The sequence below is a fragment of the Lampetra fluviatilis genome, chromosome 1 (genome assembly GCF_964198595.1).
Source record: "Lampetra fluviatilis chromosome 1, kcLamFluv1.1, whole genome shotgun sequence".
Classification (NCBI taxonomy): Eukaryota; Metazoa; Chordata; class Hyperoartia; order Petromyzontiformes; family Petromyzontidae; genus Lampetra; species Lampetra fluviatilis.
Window position 1 is genome coordinate 1161749 of NC_136275.1, and position 19314 is coordinate 1181062.

Sequence of the window (19314 nt, forward strand, 5' to 3'; positions counted from 1 at the left end):
GCTCATTTGTTTGGTCGTTGTTGCATTTATTTGCATTTCCTTCAGCTCGTCTTATCTGACGTCGGTGATTTTGTGGATTTTGCAGGTATGTCACCTATTTCAGCGAGCTCCTTTCTGGAAAAACCAAGGTGAACAACATGCCCCTCTTTCTGCACCACATTGTGGTGCAGGGCCTGCCCAACTTTGAGGCCAATGGAGGTAAGCCACAGATTGGAGTGTTCACTGAGCTATTTAAAACAAAAAATATATGCGTTTCTTAACGTTTTATTGTATGATCAAGTTCTACCAACGTTAACGTCACTTCGAGGTCACTTGGAGTTTTGTCAAATCAAAGCTGTTTGTCTAAATGTTGTCTGCTCATGCGGCTCAGCAGTGGAGAAAGCAGCTCGCAATCGGAGAGTTGCGTTTTCAAATCCTGGGTTGAGACTTAGCCCATCCTCCGTTTGGGGTTCGATAAAATGAGTACCGGTTTGTGGGCAAGTCCAACGGTGGTTGTCCTATGGATAGACTTGCTTCCATCACAGGAATCTGGAATTTCCACCGCTGGCTTGGGGCTGTTAACAGGAAATGATCACCGCCCGGTGCTCAATTGGGAGAGAGCGGTCACTTTGAGTTTTTACTTTGCTAAAATGTACCAGCTTCCAAAAAACCCCCATAATTGTAAATAATGATCCGCCACTGTAAGCCAGTCAATCTCTGTTCCCTCTCTCATTGCCTGAATCATCAGCCCACTGTATATGTTTTGTCCATGAAAAGGCAGTGGTGAGTGTTTTTTTTTGTTTAATTATGGCTTTGCTATCATGCCAAACCTCATCCGTAAATCAATACTCTGGTTTTGTAAACATGAAGGTTTGACAGGAATTTACATGTCTTATTATCAGTTTATTTTTGTATTGGCCATAAAGCCGGCACTGGTACAATGATGTACACTATCCGTGTCATGTCGGGACATCCTGCTGGCTCGATGGGGCCATATTTATCGTGTAAACACGGGGCAGAGTTCACAACCTTAGTAAACTTGTCCGAAAAAAACATCTTCCTTCACTGGTAAAAACGATCATAAATTGTGACTTTTGTGTAAAAGTAAATCTTGTGCCATGTTTTACCCATTACGGACAAAAACAAATGGGTGTAAATAGTTTCTTAATGTTGTAGTCATGCCCAAACTGCCCCAAAACATTTAACCTTATTTGCTTTGGAAGTGTCTGCTGGTAGAACTTGGCTGGAGCCATTAACGTGCTCCCCTGTTACAAATATCCCATTCTTAGTAAGTTCCTGTTTACCGTCGCAGGTTGCAGGCCATTTCTCAAAATATACCAAGCCATGCAGCCTCTCTATACCTCTGGCGTCTAGTGAGTATGGCTAACTGCACGCATATTCCGTTTATTAAAATAACTCACGGCAGTGAGTCATGTGTCAAAAGTGATTCATATTTCCCTTGAGGAATTGTAAATGTCTGTTTAAACAAAGAAACCGTCCTTTTTTTCTTGTTTTTTTGCAGCAACATCACAACCGAACATTCCAACAGTTTCTGTATTACAATCGAACCCGGGCTGCCCCTGAAGGGTGACATCTTGGTAAGTAGCACATTAATTTAAATTCTCTTCATTATTGATTTGGTCGGCAGATGAAAGAAAATAAAATCCGTCGTTGGGGATTTTAGTTTGCGTCGGCGTGAAACAAGAACTCTCTAATGAAACCCATTTTGTGGGCGCCAAGGAAATCGTGAAATCGTGAAAACTTTAGGTTGAAAAGGTTCATGGAACCTGAGAAAATGGAAGACACCTCCAAGGAGTAATCTGAGTGGAGATCTGCCCCATGTCTAGGGGCCCCGTCACCATCCCAGCCGCGAGCCGGTAGCCCGACCCAGCCAGTCGCGCCATGGCAGGGCACGCGGCGATGGCGACATTGATAACGAAAGCCCCCCGACACGATTTCCCCCCACCCCACCCGCCGTTATCCTGTCTGTCTGTGGCTGTGTCGCCAGTGCCTCTGTCACGCAACAGCAGGTAAAAGTGGCTCCCTATGCTCTACGCCGACTCCTTGCCGGCATACTTTCATGTACAGTTCCGTATAGGTTTTCACGATTGAAAATCTGAAATGAAAGGGGCTTGTTCTGTGTGAAAACCACGTGTTTGAAATTTACGACTTTATTTACTTTTGTCGTTAACTAAACCATTGTGCAAGGGGCCGCAAAATTAATGCAACGCGTGTGAAAATGACCCGGCCAACCGGCGCATAGGCACAATTTAAGCATTTGTTTTGGATTATTTTCCCGAGGGCCTGTGAGCGGACCGCTGCGGCGTGTTTGCGTCCCGCTGCACCTGACCCTGAGCGAGTGCCGGGGAAGAGCGTAGGGGGAGAGAGATAGTCGAGGAATGTCAGGGCCTCCGACGTGTCGCTTCCATCATCGGCGAGGGAGATGGGGACAAGCGGCATTAGTGAAGCGATGCTCTCCGTGGCTCTCGTTTCCTGCTCTGGTCGCAGAGTCCGCGCTATATGCCGGATCGGGTTACAGATAATGGAGCAAATGTCAGGAACGTCTGTGCTGGTTCCACCAAATGAAGGACACGTTAGGAGTTTGAGGCCTGTTTTACATGTGGGGTGATGACATGCAAGATCTGTGTTAACAAAGACTGCCTTGAAGGTGTTCACGTTCACGTGTGACACTTTCAACATATTTTGCGTTCATCCATGTTTTACTTATATGTATGTAATGTAATTAACATATCTCAAAAAAATAATCTTCATTGGCTCAGCAATATCATGGCGTTCAACATATCAATATATTGCTACGAGTAAAATATATTGCAGCAGAATTTTAAATAACATCTGCAGCCACCGCATTTGTCTTTTCCCCCATGGCCAGAGGATGCTCCCAACAAACTTGTACGCAGGGCAAAAAAAAAACAACGGCATTCATTTGGCTCGGTTACTTAGGTCAGAATAAATACTAGGGAGGGAAGTGCTGTTAGAGGCGCTCAATGCGGATGCGCGTGGATGTTGTGAGAGGGTCGGTATGGGGCCCTTGTCCAGCCCATGAGCCATGGGAGGAGCAGCCGCGGGAGCGCCGTGCTTACACGCGCAGCTCATGAAAGGACACAGTGGCTTCATCTAAAGTCATGTAAGAGGAAACCTTTGCTTTTTTACAAACACAAGTGACAGATTTGAAGAGCCAAGATTGATCAGCACTTTCCCTTGGCCCTCTGCAGTCCTGAAGAGCTTTTGAAGTGACAGCTTGTGGAGTTACGGTGACATGCACCTGTACCCATGAGTAGTCCCGTTGAATTTTCCTCTATATCCATCACTCTTCTCGGGATTCCTGGTCCCATTTCGCATTACTCAGATTTTTTTTTTCGGGTCGAAATTTAACAAAGAGCATGTTTATATTCTCAGCCGGCAAAGGTAATGATATATATTTTTGGTTTCTTTATTACAAAAACAAATTGACTTCAGTATCATGGCAGTATAAGAACCGCCACTTGGTAATATGGTCAGAGAAAAAAAACACAAAGTTGCTAAGGAAATAATTAAAAAAATTGTTGTGGTTTGAATCTCGCAAAAAAACATTCTTTCAACTATCTTGTTGGTACACCCCGAAAAATGTGGCTGTGACAGATGTAGCCTTTAGCCTCGCATTCCCTTCAGAAGTACTGTACGTTCAGCATGTGGCCTGCACGCTAGTGAAAAACACGTGTGTGGCGGCGGTGCAGCAGCGGCAACAACAGAAAAGACCCCACAGCACCGGTGGTGCGAACAGCAATCAGTGCAGTTCCGATTGCTGTGGATTTGGAAAACGCTTGCGCCTTGGGTTGCCACCTGTCCTGGTTTGCCTCTTGCTAATGGAGCCAGAGCAAAAGCTGTAAGTCTTCCTAGTGAATAAATTATCTCCTGGGTAATTGTCAGCTGCGTTATTATACCACTGCAGCGATCAAGATGATGGTGGTTCAAGTGGCTCAGCGGTAGAGCGAGCGGCGTGCAATTGGAAGGTTGTGAATTTCAAATCCTGATTGGGGATCGACTCGGCTCATCATCCTACCGGGTTCGATAAAATGAGTGCCACTTCATGGGGAAGTCAACAGTTGTTGTTCTACGGATAGACTCACCCCCATCATAGGAATGTGGAATTTCCGCCGCTGGCTGAAGGCTGTAAACTGGAGGTGAGCACCGCCGCAATGCCAATTTCAGCAGGAAAGAAAACTTTTGCTTTGACAGTGCATTCACAAGTGCTTACTCTTTGTTTTTTTCGGTAAAGTCACGTAGGTAAAAAATTAAAATAACGTCGTGAGTTAATTTATTTATTTTTTCACCTACGGGACTTTACCGAAAAAACCAAAGAGTATGAATCGTTGCAGTCACGAAAACTTCAAATCACAAGTGCTTCTCTATTCTTCTTCCCATGATGCCCCTGTTTTTTTTTGTTGTACCTCAGAGGTGGCCACCGCTAGCTCTCGCCCCCTCCTCTAACGCGAAGCGGAAAACAAAACAACTAAAAAAACGTGCCCCCCTTTTTTTCCTCCCCGCCCCCCCCCCCCGAACGTTCACGTGCGAAGGTCAAGTGCTACCACAAGAAGTACCGCTCGGCCACGCGGGACGAGGTGTTCCGCGCGCAGTTCCACACGTGCGTGGTGCAGGACTTCAGCCCGCTCGCGCTCGGCAAGGAGGAGCTGGACGCCGCCTGCCGCGGTGACGATCGCACGACGGACGCGCCGCCACTCGCGAACAAAACACCTCGCCGCCGTCGCGCCGTCGATCTGATACTGCTGCGTGGCTGTATAAAGGGACGCGAGGCGATGCCAAGTTTGCGTCGCGGCCCTGCATGTCTTCTTGAAACTGATGGCGACGACGCGACGCACGTGGAGTTTGGCTGACCTGCGAAGGATAAATCTGCCACGGACCACTTTCCTGTGTTTTGTGCTGAATTCGCTCGCTAATTGCGTGGGTGTGTCTGTGTAGTGTCGCGGGTAGCGCTACACTGCGCTACGAACCCGGCCACCCGAGTTAAATTCCCGCTCACGGCCAACACCGGTGATGATTATCTGAACCGATCCTGGGCCTCCCCTAGGTCGACTCAGCCTCAAATGAGTATTAGGTGCGGTGTGGGGTAAAAATCGCCACTAGGGAGACAAAGTTGGCCGGGCGTGGTGCTCGCCACCCACGTGTACCGTCCCGGCCTTCATAGGTGCTCGCTAACAGCATTTGCCCCAACAATGTGTTAAGGCTATACGGGGGATTTTTTGTCGTTATCTTTGTAAGCTTAAAAGTGTTCTATTTCCCAGTGCCGAGAATCGTCTGACGTGTAATTCGCTACGTATCAACCGATCGGCGAGCTCGCTTTGCCGTTCTGATTGTATTGGGTACCATATTACGCAAGAGCTCGCACAGCTTTTGTCACGGACACGTCTGTCCGCTAAGTTGGCGCCGATTCAGCGAGGGATTTTACGTCTGGCCCCCCCTTGTGTTGTTGCTGTAGGTGCCTCCGTGCACAGTGGCAAGCGAGATCGTAATCACCGCCGTTCATTCACAAGGGCTATTGTAGCTGCAAGTTTACACGTAACTCTGCGGCAGAGACCAATACGGGCTAGCCAGTCTCCTGGAATGTAGCAAGCCGAGACACGTGTAACATCATTCAAACGCGATGAGAAACCACGTGAAAGTTTTGACCAAATGCTTTTGTTGCAGATGAAAGATTTCCTGAAAATGGGAAGGTTGAGTTTATCTTCTCACCGGGTCCGGAGAAGCCCCCAGGTAGGACATTGTTTTTTGACGTTTTTTTTTCAGAACAGATAACTGCGGACAGTGTATAAGGCGGAGGGTAGTGCAGTGGTTAATGCTTTGCGCGATAATCCCGGCAACCTGAGTTTGATTTAAAGCCACAGCTGGCTTGAGGAGCGGACTGATTTTGTGCTGCCTGCGTCACTGGCCGGTAAGGTTGGGGGGGTCTGCTAAAACAACTCCAATGTTTGGCACCGCGTGAGGATGGAAAGGCCTTTATTCAGAAGTCTATTGACAGCAGGCTGTAAATTGTTCATGTATGTAAGTAAGCAAATCACCTTACTCGGTAACTAGTTATGATGATAGTGAACTGGTCACATGATAAACCTGAGAAGTAGACTCAAGCATGTGGTCCATTTGGCTGAATGTACGAAAGAGCAAGCACATTAGACTTGCGTAGTGTGTGTGTATGTTGAACCTATTTCGCACCGTACGTAGCCAACTGTACTAATCAGAGGTGTGCGGGAAGGACAACAAACAAAACACGAAAATAAGTTCTAAAGAAATGAATTTTCAATCTAGAGAACGAGTTTTTAATCTAGAATGAAGGATAAGGCATTCAAACTCGGTCTCTCAAACTCAGCACAACACATTTAAGATTTCATCTTTTAAAAAATATTTGTATTCAGATTGCACGGCAAAGGCCACAAGTCGCTGCGATACAAAACTGCGACGGCCGCCATACAGCACCACAGCACGGCTGTGTTCATCCGTTTCCCACCCCGGCAGTGAAAGAATGGCTTTTCTCTTTCAGGCAGTGACATGTATCAGAACGATCCCGAATTAAGTGTCGATTACAACACCTCGGATCCCCTCATCCGCTGGGATTCTTACGAAACCTTTAACGTGCACCGCGAGGACAGCGTTGAAGGTACTGAATGTTTCTTTTTTCTATATCGCACGCATTCGTCGTAAGGAATTTGTCGGTATTTAAAAATAACACGTTGGCTCTAGCAGTTTCACACTGCTACCTGCCCGCCACACCGCACAAGGAACTACATACATGCTGCAAAAGGCTGCGCATACATTGAATGATAAACCAACACGAGATGCGTGATGTGTTGAAGAGCAAAGGACATTTTTGCTGAGGTCTACGAGATCCAACGGAGATGTTGCTGCTCAGAGGCTCAACAAATGTTTGCTCTGGGTTGGTGCCCCCGAGGTTGCTGGCAGGCTGGTGGGTAAACGCCGACAAAGATTTTCCCCGTTCAACTGACCTGGCCCCTGCGCTGGGCCCCAGGAGGGAAAAGAAAGATATTTGTCGAGAAGTTCGCAGTCTTGCAGGATATGTACATTTTTCTCGCTTTTGCCTTCATGGCCCGCAAGCTCCGGCCTAGGATAGTGCCTGATGGTGGCCTCTTTTCTCCGTTGTCTATGCGATTGATCCAGCGTTGATATCTTGAGCCGTAGGTATGCACAGTCTAAACCGCTTTTACTCGTCGCGTTCCCTTTCCGAGTGGAGCGCATTGTGTTGCTTGCGGCGGTCTCCCACGGACACAGGCGTTGTTGGCGGGCGAGTTTGCTGAAGTAGATGGCCGTAAATCTTTATTTTATCGAAACCGTACAATCGCCATATGACCCGCAGCCTGACTGCGTCCACCACTGCCTGGTGGACAGATTGGCAGTGGCCGTACCACATGTTGCTCCATAAAGCTCTCGCACGCGATCCGCGTGCAGCCTGAAACGAAACTTTTTATTTTACCAGGTAAGGCTCATTGAGCTCCTGCTCTTTTTCAGAAGCGACCTGGCCACAAATGATAGCTCAACGAAGTGGCTTTTCAAGTGGACAATTTCCAGCGGCCAAATTACTCTTAAGCGCATATTGATTCTAAATGTGGAGGGAAAACCCGGAGGACTTGCAGAAATCCACGTGGCCACGGGGATAACAGACAAACTTCAGATCATTCAGGCATCAGGGTCGAGGTCGGGATCGAACCCACAACCTCCTGTTTACCAGGTGAAGTAGTTAACATCTCGCCAAACGTGGCGTCCTAGGTACGGCCGACCTTAAAAACAATCCCAATCTTCAGTGCCATTTGCGAGAACGACAAAACCACCCTTAGCCAGGAGAGGTTTTGGTTAAAGTTAAAATTAACGTTCGTACTTTTTGAAGTTGTCCTTGATAGTTTCCACCTTTGTGTTTTTTTCCTGCAAGCACAGCGTGGAGGCAGAGGGGGTGCTCATGTTGTGGAACGGCTGCGTGTTTGTGGTTACTGGTGACCTGCTGTTGAAGTGTCATTTGTCATGGTCGTGTCGCGTAGCTCTCTGTGAGGTGTGTATTGTGGGGTCGATTGTGTCCCGCAGAGAGGGAAACGGCTTCGTTCTGTCGGAGGTTCAATGTTTTGCGTGCGCCGCAGAGATGTGAAACAAAAGTCACGAGGTTGTGCTGTAACGTTCCTGCAAGTCAAAACATTTGCGTAACCAACGGAAGGTGGACCGCTGGACTTGTTAAACGTTTGAACGGTGATTTTTAGTTTTTGTGGATTATTTTTTTCTACAGTGAATAGTGTCGTGTTATGTAACACAAATAGTATTTTTTTTTTACAGCTATGACTCAAAATAAACCTCGATGCTCTCTTACGTAGCGCTACAGGACATAGCGATTCATAATCATACCACACGGTAACTGTTTCTATCGAAGCCTCGCGGGAGGCACAACAACTGCTAACTCGGTAGAAACCGTGGGGATTATACTCTCGGAATTTGCAAGCTCCGACAGAATCAACTTAGGTGGTTGATGCTGATCTTATTTGGAAGCAAAAGATTGCAAACGCATCATCATCGCTTGATTTAAAAGAATCTGGTTCATTCCACGCCTCTGGGCGTGATTCTGCCGAGGCGGTTGTCGGGTTTGCTGTGCGGCTGCTCGATACCCAGAGACGTAATCAAACGTGCAGGGGGGAAGGTCTCCCCTGGGCCAGCTGATGCCACCAGCAGCCCTGAAGTGACGACCGCTCGGCACGCAGGACGACGCGGCGATGGCAGTAGCTGAGCCCCCGCCTGAGCATTGTCAGGGGACGAGTGCGCACGAGCGGACCAGCGCACGTCTGGCCCCTCTGCTGCATCGGGGACTCCCGTCCTCCTCCCACGGCCATGCGTTTGTGACGACGATGTCGCGGTGCAAAGAGAGGCCCCCTTTCAAATCCACGTCTTTGTTTGTCGAGCACGTCTACGACGAGGAGGAGGAGGCGTGTGAAGGCAGGAATCTCCCTGTCGCGAACACCGAACGTTGGTAGAATGTTTAGAAACGCTCCACTTTGTATTTTGTTAACGAGCGAGATGGAGGAACGGAGAGATTGTTGAACCGCCTCCTCCACCACCCCCCCCCAGAAAATTCTTCACTTTGTTTTTCCCCCTCTTCTCTCACCTCGAGTACAGTACACGACTGTACCTCTGCCAAATACTTGAGAGCTGTGCGAGAGCCGCCGTGCCTCATATTTCCCGAATTCCATTCTTAATCCGTTTAGTATGTTGAGCACAACTCGGAGATTTAAAGCCTCACACGTACGCACTTGTGGCAGCACACGCACCTTGCCATCACCGCGGGGCCCATCGCCGCCTTGCTCGTTGAACGTTTCCATGCAGCAGGCGAAGGTAAGTGCGTGGGAGACAAGGATATTGTTAATGTTTGGCCGGTTAGCTTGAAGCTCATTTGTGGATGATCTAGTCGATATGTCCACGGTCAACACGACGGCTGAAAACGTTGGCTTTTGTCAGATGTCTTACTTGGCGAGGAATCTGCAGGAAGGTGCCTCCTAATCCTATAAAAGTTTGGAAAGCAGCTTTGAAAAAGTACATTTAAAGATGTGTCGTTTTGTCGACTCACTCTTGTGTAACAAAAAAAATTGTAAAAATAAATACTGTTCTTATGCAAGACGTGCCAGCTGTTTACATTTGGATAACCCCGAGTAAAAACATAACCCAAAGTAAAAAAAAAAGTTTGGAGCTCTAAGTTCGGAGCTCTCTTGATGTTGCATAAGATGAATAAATAACATTTGATGGGAGTTTTAAGTTATTGGGAATTAAAGTTTAGTTTGTTAACATGTTAACAGACTCCTAAACAAGCTTGCTGTGCTCTACACTCCACTGGTACCAACCCGCTACAAACGCCCCACCCCATTTAGTGCCTCTCGTCTCGTCGAACGCGCGAATACACCGACGACGTGAAACCCGTTAACGCGCCATCGACGTGTCCCCATTCCTGCACAGAAGTGCCCCACACGGAGGGCCCCGTGGATGGCAGCCTGTACGCGAGGGTGAAGAAGAAAGGCTCCACGGACAGCGTGCCGGCCGCCGGCAACGGCCTCTCGGTGCCGACCAGCGGCGCCGCGCAGCACAACCGCTCCATGAGCACCGACTCGGGCAACTCCACCGCGTCCACCAAGACGGAGCGCACCGACGACCCCCACAGCCACCTTCACGGAGCCGCAGCGGCGGGGGGAGCGGCGGCCGGGGCGGGTGGGGCCGGAGAGCCGGCAAAGCGGCCGGCGCGGAACGGCGGCGGTGGCGGCAGGGAAGAGTCGGCGTGTGGGACGGCGCAGGCGAGCGCGGCGCTGCGTGTGGTGCCCGTCCAGGTGCACGTCAACGGCGGCTCGGCGGGCACGGAGCGCGAGACGGATATTCTGGACGACGACGACAATCTGGCGAGCGGCGGCGCGGGCGGCTCCGGCAAGGCGGGCGAGGGCGCAGTCGGCGCCAGCGCCGAAGATCGCGTCGCCGCGAGAAACCGCATCGTCGACGTTCAGCCGGCCCTCGTGAACGGGTATGCTCACGACCGCAGGGCTGGAAATATCCCGGGAGAAACGGTCGTGATGAATGCGGTGAACCGAAGTTACAGCGCTGCACCGGTGAGGAATGCTCACGGTAACAGTGGAATGGGACTCTATCAAGAGCAGACAATGAAGTCCTCAATACTAATAAGAAGCCCTGAGCCTGTTCCAAATCAAACGGTGGCATTTGACCAGAACAGTGCCTACCAGCACGTCGGGCCTGCCTTCCAGCAGCAGCAGCAGCAGCCTTCTGTAAATCATCAACAGTCGATGGCTGAACGAGGGGGCTTTTACGGACACCCGGCGGCTGCGGAGGTGACGGGGGACAGAATGGGAGCGCCGGCTCCACAGAGAACGCCGCAGATCCCGGCACGCAGCATGAGCAGCAGGATGGCGGTGCAGCGTACCGCGAGCAGCTGGCAGAGCCGCTCGCGACCGCTCACGCGGCAGCAGTCCGACGTCACCTACGACCGTCCGGCTCCAGGTAAGGCCTACGAGCAGGAGCTGCCTCCTGGCCAGGTGCTGGCGCTCGGCTTTCCGGATCTTCAGGCGCAGGCCGACTTTGAGAAGTCTTTGCTGGAGCTCAACAAGCTCATCCAGGAGTTGGACCCAACCTTCAAACCACTGGGACCGCCTCCGGATGGCAACTGTGCGATCGTCAATCGGTCAACGACAGAAAGCACCGCCGGCCATCGTTCACCCTCCAATAAGTCCATCGTATACAACCAGGCTGTTAATGGGAATGGATATGTCCAGAAATCAGTGGAAGAATACACGGAAAATATGAGGCCCTCTGAGGAGGTAATTGTTCAGCACACTCAAACATTAGCGTTTGCATCGCCAACGGGGAGCAGTGCACCGGAGCAAGGGAAGCCACAAGAGGTCGTGCACAACGGCCGGGTTGCCTACGCCGGAGGATTGTGTGCAGCACAGCAGCCAGGTCAGTGCGGCCTCGATTGACGAACACTTTCCTTTTGATGCAGTAAAGTCACGCCATTACATTCCTGTGCATGTTTTCAACAAAATGATGTGCACGTACGTTGAACTTCTCTCGCGCCGTACGTAGCCAAGCGCGCTAAATCGTAAGTGCGGGAAGTTAGCGTCCTTGTTAAAATTGTATTTTCATTGTTTCAAATATGCGATTGCATAACACGTCTTTTTTTGTCGGGATAACAACTTCTTACGCACAGAGAAATGTGGCATTCATGGAGGCTTTCCAAGCTACCCGTTAACCGGCTGTTTGCTTCTTGACTTTTCTTGAATGCAACAAAAGGAGCTCCTCCTCCGTCGCAGCCTCACCAGCCAGAGCAGCAGGCGGGGCGCACGATGGCTCAGCGAGCCGCGCGGGACGAGAAGGAGGGCTCCGAGGGAGCTCGCACCCCGCGCAGCAACTCCAGCCTCAGCTACTCGCTGTCGCCCTGCTCCTCTCCCGAGCCCAACAGCCCAACTCCCACGGCGGCGACGTCCTCTCGCACGGCCACGGTGAGCGTGGGCATCGGATGATCGTAATAATGATAACTTCTAGATTTGAATATACAAACACAGACATAATTTCAACTGTGATGATGGTTACAAACTGAGTAATCATTGGAAAGATGTGATTAACCATGCAAAAACGATTTCACTACACTTATTTGACCAATCTTATTTGACAGACAACTATTACAGGTTTACCATGTTTCTTCTTTTCACACTATTGTTAGGTAGGCCAGGTTGAGTCACAAACCGTACCTCTCCATAACAAAGGCTCACCCTCTTAAGCCTCACCTTACCATATGAATAAAAAGTGTGCTGCACTTGCCCCTTCCCCCCTCTCCAACCATTATATAAACGGAGTGGTAGCTCCTGCAATCTCTCATTTACTTGATACAGCTGTCGTGGCTGTGACGGTTCCACCTGAAGACGGAGGCTTGTGTTGCCTCCGAAACGTCGTGATTTTTATTTTATTTTACTTTTATTAATTTTAATGTTTTACCTACGTGATTTTACCGAAATAATGATAACGTACAATCCTTCGTTCGTGATCCACTTCTGGGTGAAAGGATTTCTATTTAAAGCTTTCGTGACTGCAGGGATTCATCTTCTTGGTTCTTTCGGTAAAGTCACGTAGAAGGGAAATAATAAAATAATAACGGACGGCTGCTTGCATTGTGGCCGAAACGTCGTGACAATTGTTATTTTATTATGTTTTATTTTTATTATTTTATTATTTCCCTTCTACGTGACTTTACCGAAAGAACCAAGAAGAAGGGATTTCGCTTACACTCACAACGCTGGTCAGTGCCACTGGGTGCTACGCACTTTTAAACCTAGATTAAATAACTCATTTCTTTAGAACGGCTTTTTGTGCTTAGTTTGTTGTCCTTCCCCCCCCCCGCACATCCGATTAGCACGGTTGGCTACGTACGGTGCGAAAGAAGTTCAACATACTTACGTATGAGTAGCCACGCGGGACCGCTTCAAATCTCAATCACCGGTGATGTTAGCCATTGCCGGGAATTTAACTCAGACTGCCGGGGTTTATAAAGCAGTGCGATAGCTACTGCGCCACTGCTCTCCAGAGTATCGTAGAGAAAAATATGATTATGCTGTAGCATAACTTTCGCTACGTATGTGTCACTTGACACCCTGGACACACAAGATGTTACATCTCTGGGAATTAGCCAGAAAAAAACATTCAACTGAATAAATTGTGTTTTACAGGCAACCATACACATCACCGAATAATGTACATCATCTAACAACATTGAGTAACGAAGGGGCATTAATTCTGCCATCATGTATAAAATAGTTATTGTTTATTTTTGATTGAGCATTTTTTATATTGTATTATTTTTCACTGGCTTTTTCATCACCGGCCATGATCAGTCCACTGCTGAATGAAGACCTCCACCAGCCGCCGCCATCTCTCACAATCGCGCGGCGCAACAATCGACCCGGCGGTTACGCGCGAGCCGATGTCACCGCTCCCCACCCCGGCGGCGCTCGCTGCCGTTGCCATCGTCGATTTTTCTTTCTCAACCGCAGCACCCGGAGGGGCACGCCGGCGGGGGGCCGAGGTCGGAACGCGCCGAGGTGGGGAGCGGTGGCGCGACCCCGGTGCCGGGCGGGCGCGAGGAGAGCGTGCCGCCCACTCCGGCGTTCCCCGTGTGCCCGCCCACGCCGTACGTGAACCAGGGTGGGTCGAGCGAACGGCGGGGATGAGCACGGCACCCCCCACCATCACCGCTCGGACGTCAACGCGACGGCTGCTGCGTGTTTTTGACCTCGCCCGATTGTTCCCCCTGGTAATTGGTGGACTCGTTGTGTGCCGCAGGTCGCTGCACGCCGGGGATGTACGGGAGCCCCTCTAGTCCCGGACTGCACTCGTACAGCCCCCCCGAGGGGGGCTACGGCGCGAGCCCCGGCCTGGGTGAGACTCGTGCCCCTTCCCCCGTCGATCGATTCGTGCCCAGCAAAAACCGGCTTTGTTATCCCGCTGTACATCACGCCGCGCATTCTTACACTGGAGTCTTATCGCTCCGTGTACCCGTGGTGTGTTTATTAATCCAGCCGGGTGGCGCCGGGGTGTCGTTCGTGCTTGGCTCGCCCATTTGGGTGGCTGAAAAACTCTGCCCATCATCCCTTTTGGGGGTTGATAAAATAGGTACCGCTTTGTGGGAAATTTACAGCAGTTGTCCTATGGGGAGAATGGCCTTTGTCATGGGAATGTGGAATTTCCACCAAAGGCTCAGAGATGCCAGTGGAAATTAGCTTCGCCCCGAGTTTCTCGTTTGAGCAGCATAGATGAATCGTAAAAACAAGTCTTACACCTACAATTTGATGCATTTGTCGCGAGTTTAAGTATAAATGTTAATTGATGCATTCTTGCACCACTGAACGATAGGTACGTAGATGTTGCGGTTTATAAATCGGATTTACTTTCGGATGAAGCAAATTTAGTGAAAGAAACTCACACTTTTTTTTCATTGTCATTCTACTTGATGCATATGCCTATAACTTTGTCTCAATGGGTCTCTTACGTAAGTTATACATGCCTGTAATATTCTTGCCTTGTCCCCGTGGGGTTTTTCCGTCACGTTGCTTTGTGAAATAACCCTATCAGGCCTGCAAGTTATTAGCAGCGTGTATTTAAAAAAAAACCCAGTGTAGGAGCGTCCGCACACGAATGAAATGAAGAAAAAAACAATTACGCAGCACATCAGTTACACGCTGGCAACACATGTCAAACGAAGTGTCTGCCGCTAAAAATTATTGGGGGAAAAAACCCATCTCAAATTCGGCGTTGGTCTAACACTCTTAGCTATCAATCTGCATTCCACAGCAACCGCCAGCCAAGCTGGCCCCAGGGTGAGCGTAGAAGGTGCAGGGCAAGACTGGAAGCACTTTTGTCACGCACATTATGCTATCACCATTTCGCCCAGGGTGTTAGCAATTATTTTGAACGTGTTGGCCAGACAGAGAGTGGAGTCGGGCCATATGACCACGCCACTTTGGTATGTGTTGACAAGATCACGCCAAATAACATCCATTCTTCTCCCACGCAGCAAATCAGTTTGGCAAGCGATGTGAAGGACTATTTTGTAAAACGACTTTGAAGGATGGCGTTACATTGCCTCATGACTGTTATCAAATCTGCAAGAAATTATTTAATTCCGCTCCTGGAGCCGTGGCTTGTGGCTGTGTCATAACCTTCCCCGCAGACTGTTATTCTTGAGAGACGGCTGATCTCTCGGCTCCTGCGTGTCGTTGCCCGGAGGCTTCCCACGCACCAGTCAAGCACCGTCCTCTACTGTTGTGCAGCAGTCTGTGGCATTTCTAGGAATCAAAGCGAGGCAGAAACCCCCCCCCACCACCCAACCCCCGCCCCTCATGGATAGCAGATTTCCGGGGCCAGGTGTGAACAATGGCAGCGGTTTGAAGAGAGAATTGATCTGCCGCACGATGGCGAGAGCGCGAATGTGAGGGCGGTATTACTGGCGGACTTTCTTCTTGAGCTCGCTTGGCCGGAACGCTTCTGGGGCTTCGAACTTTCTCGCAGTGGATACAAGCTCATAGCGCCACGGTCTGCGCTCCGCCGATTTAGTTCAAACCAGAGTTATGTTTTTTGTTTGCATTATGGCTGCAGGTATTGTGGTCTATGCAAACATGACTCCTTGTAAAAAAGTGTCAGTTTTGTTGCCAGATAGAAGGGTAAAACAACTATTATTATATTTTTTACTGGCAGATGAGGTTCCAATGGTGTTAGTTAAAACCACTCTGCTTAAAATTGTTATTTCATAATAGTGTTTCCCCGGCACATTAAAGCCTTGACGAATCTATGGACCCTTTTTGCCATTATTGTATTAAGGTGACAAATATATATATAAAAAAAAAAGAGCCTTTACCCTTCCTGGCTTGACCTCCGATGAGCACGGTTGGTTATGTACGGCGCGAAAGAAGTTCAACATGCAACGTATGTACGTAAGTGACGTGTGTTTGCTACTTTATTTTTTATTTTTTAGGGTCCAGGCTGGGGAGGGGCGCAGGAGGCCGGCCGCACTTGAGAAATGGCAGCGAGGCGCCTCTGCAGAAATCCAACAGCGTCGGGGCCCAAGCGCACAACTCCCAATCTTACAACTCTCCCGGCAACGTGTCCTCGCCTGCCGCAGGCCTCACGAGCCCCCAAGGCCTCGCCGTGAGCACCCAGCCGAGGACCTTCGGCAAGGGCCCCCAAGCCCAGGCCCCCGGCTCGGCGCCCAACCTCGGTGGCTTCCTCCTGCAGCACCACGGCTCTCCGACATCAAACGCAGACGGACAGGTTCACCACGGCGCGGAAGCCTTCGGTCACCCGCAGCAGAATTGGCAGTACCGCGGGTCTCCCGTTCAACACCTCTGGACACCTCCCACGAATTCCGCCGTCCTCGGTGGCAATAGCCAACAGCAGGAATCGTCCAATCACCCGGTTCAGCAGGGCAGCGTGGAGGGAGTCCTGCAGCAGCAGCTGCAGCAGCAGCAGCAGCAGCCCGCGCTGCCCGAGAAGAGGTACCCCCCGGGGGGGGACTGGGTGGTGAGCTCGCCGCACTACTCGCTGGTGAATCGGGAATCGCCGTCGCCGCTGTCTAGTGGAATGCCCACCATGAGCTGCTTCTCGCCGTCCTCCACGCTTCCCGGGACCCTGCACCCCAACTTCTCGAGGCAGTCCAGCGTCACCTCGCTCCCCAGCGGTGCGTAATGTCGCGCGTGTAAAATGTGTTCCCGGTCAACTACGGTGTAGCTGGGGGGGGGGACCATGAGAGCTCAATTGAGGTGATGCTGTCGTGGTTTTATTGGTAGCCCGCAGTTGCGTGGCGTTTGTGTGCCGTTTGCTCAAGGCCACGATGAACGAGGGAAATTCCTGAGCAATTGCGAGTGCATACATTTTAGGGCAATCATTCGTATATGTTATGGTTATCATTATTATATGACCTTAAGAGTACTTTTCCCACCAGTATATACTGTAACATGTATATTTCTCTTCTTAACACATTCAATTTCACCCCTTTCAATTTCAGATGTAAGTGCCGAAACTCGAGCATATGTGAAGTTTGTCCAAGACACCACAAAGTACTGGTACAAAAAGGACATTTCAAGAGACCAAGGTACGTCCAGTTACATCACCATCGACAGTACAGAGCAGGACGTGACGCTCGTAGATTAGGCAGACCACCACCAGTCTCCTCACCACCACCACCACAGTCTCCTCACCACCACCACTACCACCACAGTCTCCTCGCCACCACCACAGTCTCCTCACCACCACCACCACAGTCTCCTCACCACCACCACAGTCTCCTCATCACCACCACCGTCTCCTCACCACCACCACCACCACCGTCTCCTCACCACCACTACCACCACCACAGTCTCCTCATCACCACCACCGTCTCCTCACCACCACCACCACCACCGTCTCCTCACCACCACCACCGCAGTCTCCTCACAACACCACCGCTCTCCTCAGAGTGCTCCGGTTTCCTCACAAACGTAAACACTCATTAATTGGCCAATAAACACCTTCGTATATAAAACGTTGGCAAATGTCAGTGCGGGCTCAAGGCGTGTCTCTCTGTGGTTCCTCACGCCTCAGAGTCATTTTCTGTCTCTGAGAGCGAGTGAATACTGTGCGATGCGTGGCAAGTAGAAATTGTCATTATACAGGTAGGAACAACAGGTTCCACACTGCCCACCAGGGATTATTTGTCTGTCTGCCGTGCATATTTGTTTGTCGTGCACGAATGCGCTGTCCAACCAAGTTCCTACCTGCCCACTCCGAAGGAACGCGTTTGTCATAATTGCGACGGGATGAGGTTTGCTCACGCGACGGCTCCTCTTGTTGCAGCGATTGCCGTGCTCAAGGACTCCGAGCCAGGCTCGTTCATCATCAGGGACAGCCACTCTTTCCGTGGGGCCTACGGTTTGGCCGTCAAGGTGGCAATGCCCCCCCCGAGCGTCCTCCAGCAAACCAAAAAAGGTAAATTATACATTTATTTATCGCTCTCCTAGAGTAGATTTTGCAGTTGTTGCGGTTATATAAATTCTTACATTTTTTTTTGGACATCATCATTTAGTTTTTGATACGGAGTTGTGTTTTGCTAGCCGTGTTCTCAACGTTTCGTGTCACGTGTAATCATTGCATTTCGAATTTCCTTCGTAGGAGACCTGGCCAACGAATTGGTGCGGCACTATTTGATTGAATCGACTCCCAAGGGCGTGAGGTTAAAGGGATGTCCCAACGAGCCCTTCTTCGGTGAGGCCACCAGAGAAACCGCTCGCCCACCGCACCCATCACTTGTCAATCTAGTGTGAGAACTCATTTCTTTAGAACTCAATTCTGTGTTTAGTTTGTTGTCCTTCCCCAACACCTCCGATGAGCATGGCTGGTTACGTATGGTGTGTGAAATAAGTTCAACATGCATACGTTTATATAAACACACACACGTCACACCGTGATGCAGACCCAGCCCGGAGCTGCTTACCGCAACGCTGCAACGTCCACGTGGCCGCTTGTGCTGAGTGCGCCGTTTGTGTTTGTGCACAGGGAGTCTGTCCGCTCTGGTCTACCAGCACTCCATCACCCCACTGGCGCTGCCCTGTCAGCTCATTATCCCCGATAAAGGTGACAACCACACCAATCTGTCCTTGTCAGAACAACATTATGACTCCTCTCGGGGTGCAATTACTTACAGACGATAAACCACAGGCAGCTGTGCAGATTAACATTTAAGCACGGTTTCTTTTTTAAAACTATTCAAGTAATGATTTCCAGGATTTTTAAAACGGATGGACCACTTGTGAAATTACCCTCAGTCAGAACTTTATAATTGTTAACTCAGAGTAAAAGTGTTTTGCTTTTGAATGTTCCTCCCATCTTGTGCGCTCCAAGTACTGATGGCAAGATTTTCTCTTCAACAGCAGCGGCACAGAATCGCTGGGTCGTCATTTACCCGATGCTTTCCTCCTGTTTTAGATCCGATGGAGTGCTCCGAAACGGACAGCAGTGAAGCCAACACGGCGAATTCGGCATCAGAATTACTGAAGCAAGGAGCCGGTAGGTGGCCGCTCCGCCGTGTAGCCAACTACAAGGCCACGCTTTCACAAAAAGCGTGCAACTGCATTGGAGGAGCAGTCTCACACACACACATATATAAATGTTGGTTTTAAAATACAACACAAACTTTTTTTATCGTCTAGCAGGCGTTGTGAATTATAGAGCATAAAGGAATGTTCAGCCCTTTTGTCAATTCACTTC

At 49.9% G+C, this 19314-nt stretch overlaps 1 protein-coding gene across 7 annotated transcripts in view; it reads left to right on the forward strand.

Annotated features, from left to right (window-relative positions):
* Nucleotides 1-19314, forward strand: part of LOC144947086 (tensin-3-like) — a 132022-nt gene that overhangs the window by 106742 nt on the left and 5966 nt on the right. For 6 of the 7 annotated variants that reach the window (XM_078876311.1, XM_078876444.1, XM_078876517.1 and 3 more), the window contains 16 exons: nt 86-198; nt 1292-1352; nt 1502-1577; nt 4554-4686; nt 5683-5748; nt 6530-6646; nt 9985-11484; nt 11818-12026; nt 13572-13722; nt 13861-13956; nt 16049-16750; nt 17078-17164; nt 17905-18036; nt 18220-18312; nt 18604-18681; nt 19033-19113. In XM_078876311.1, the coding sequence (XP_078732437.1) occupies nt 86-198; nt 1292-1352; nt 1502-1577; nt 4554-4686; nt 5683-5748; nt 6530-6646; nt 9985-11484; nt 11818-12026; nt 13572-13722; nt 13861-13956; nt 16049-16750; nt 17078-17164; nt 17905-18036; nt 18220-18312; nt 18604-18681; nt 19033-19113 (3695 nt within the window). The remainder of the gene's footprint in view (nt 1-85; nt 199-1291; nt 1353-1501; nt 1578-4553; nt 4687-5682; nt 5749-6529; nt 6647-9984; nt 11485-11817; nt 12027-13571; nt 13723-13860; nt 13957-16048; nt 16751-17077; nt 17165-17904; nt 18037-18219; nt 18313-18603; nt 18682-19032; nt 19114-19314) is intronic. The other variant, XM_078876367.1, reaches the window with a different exon arrangement.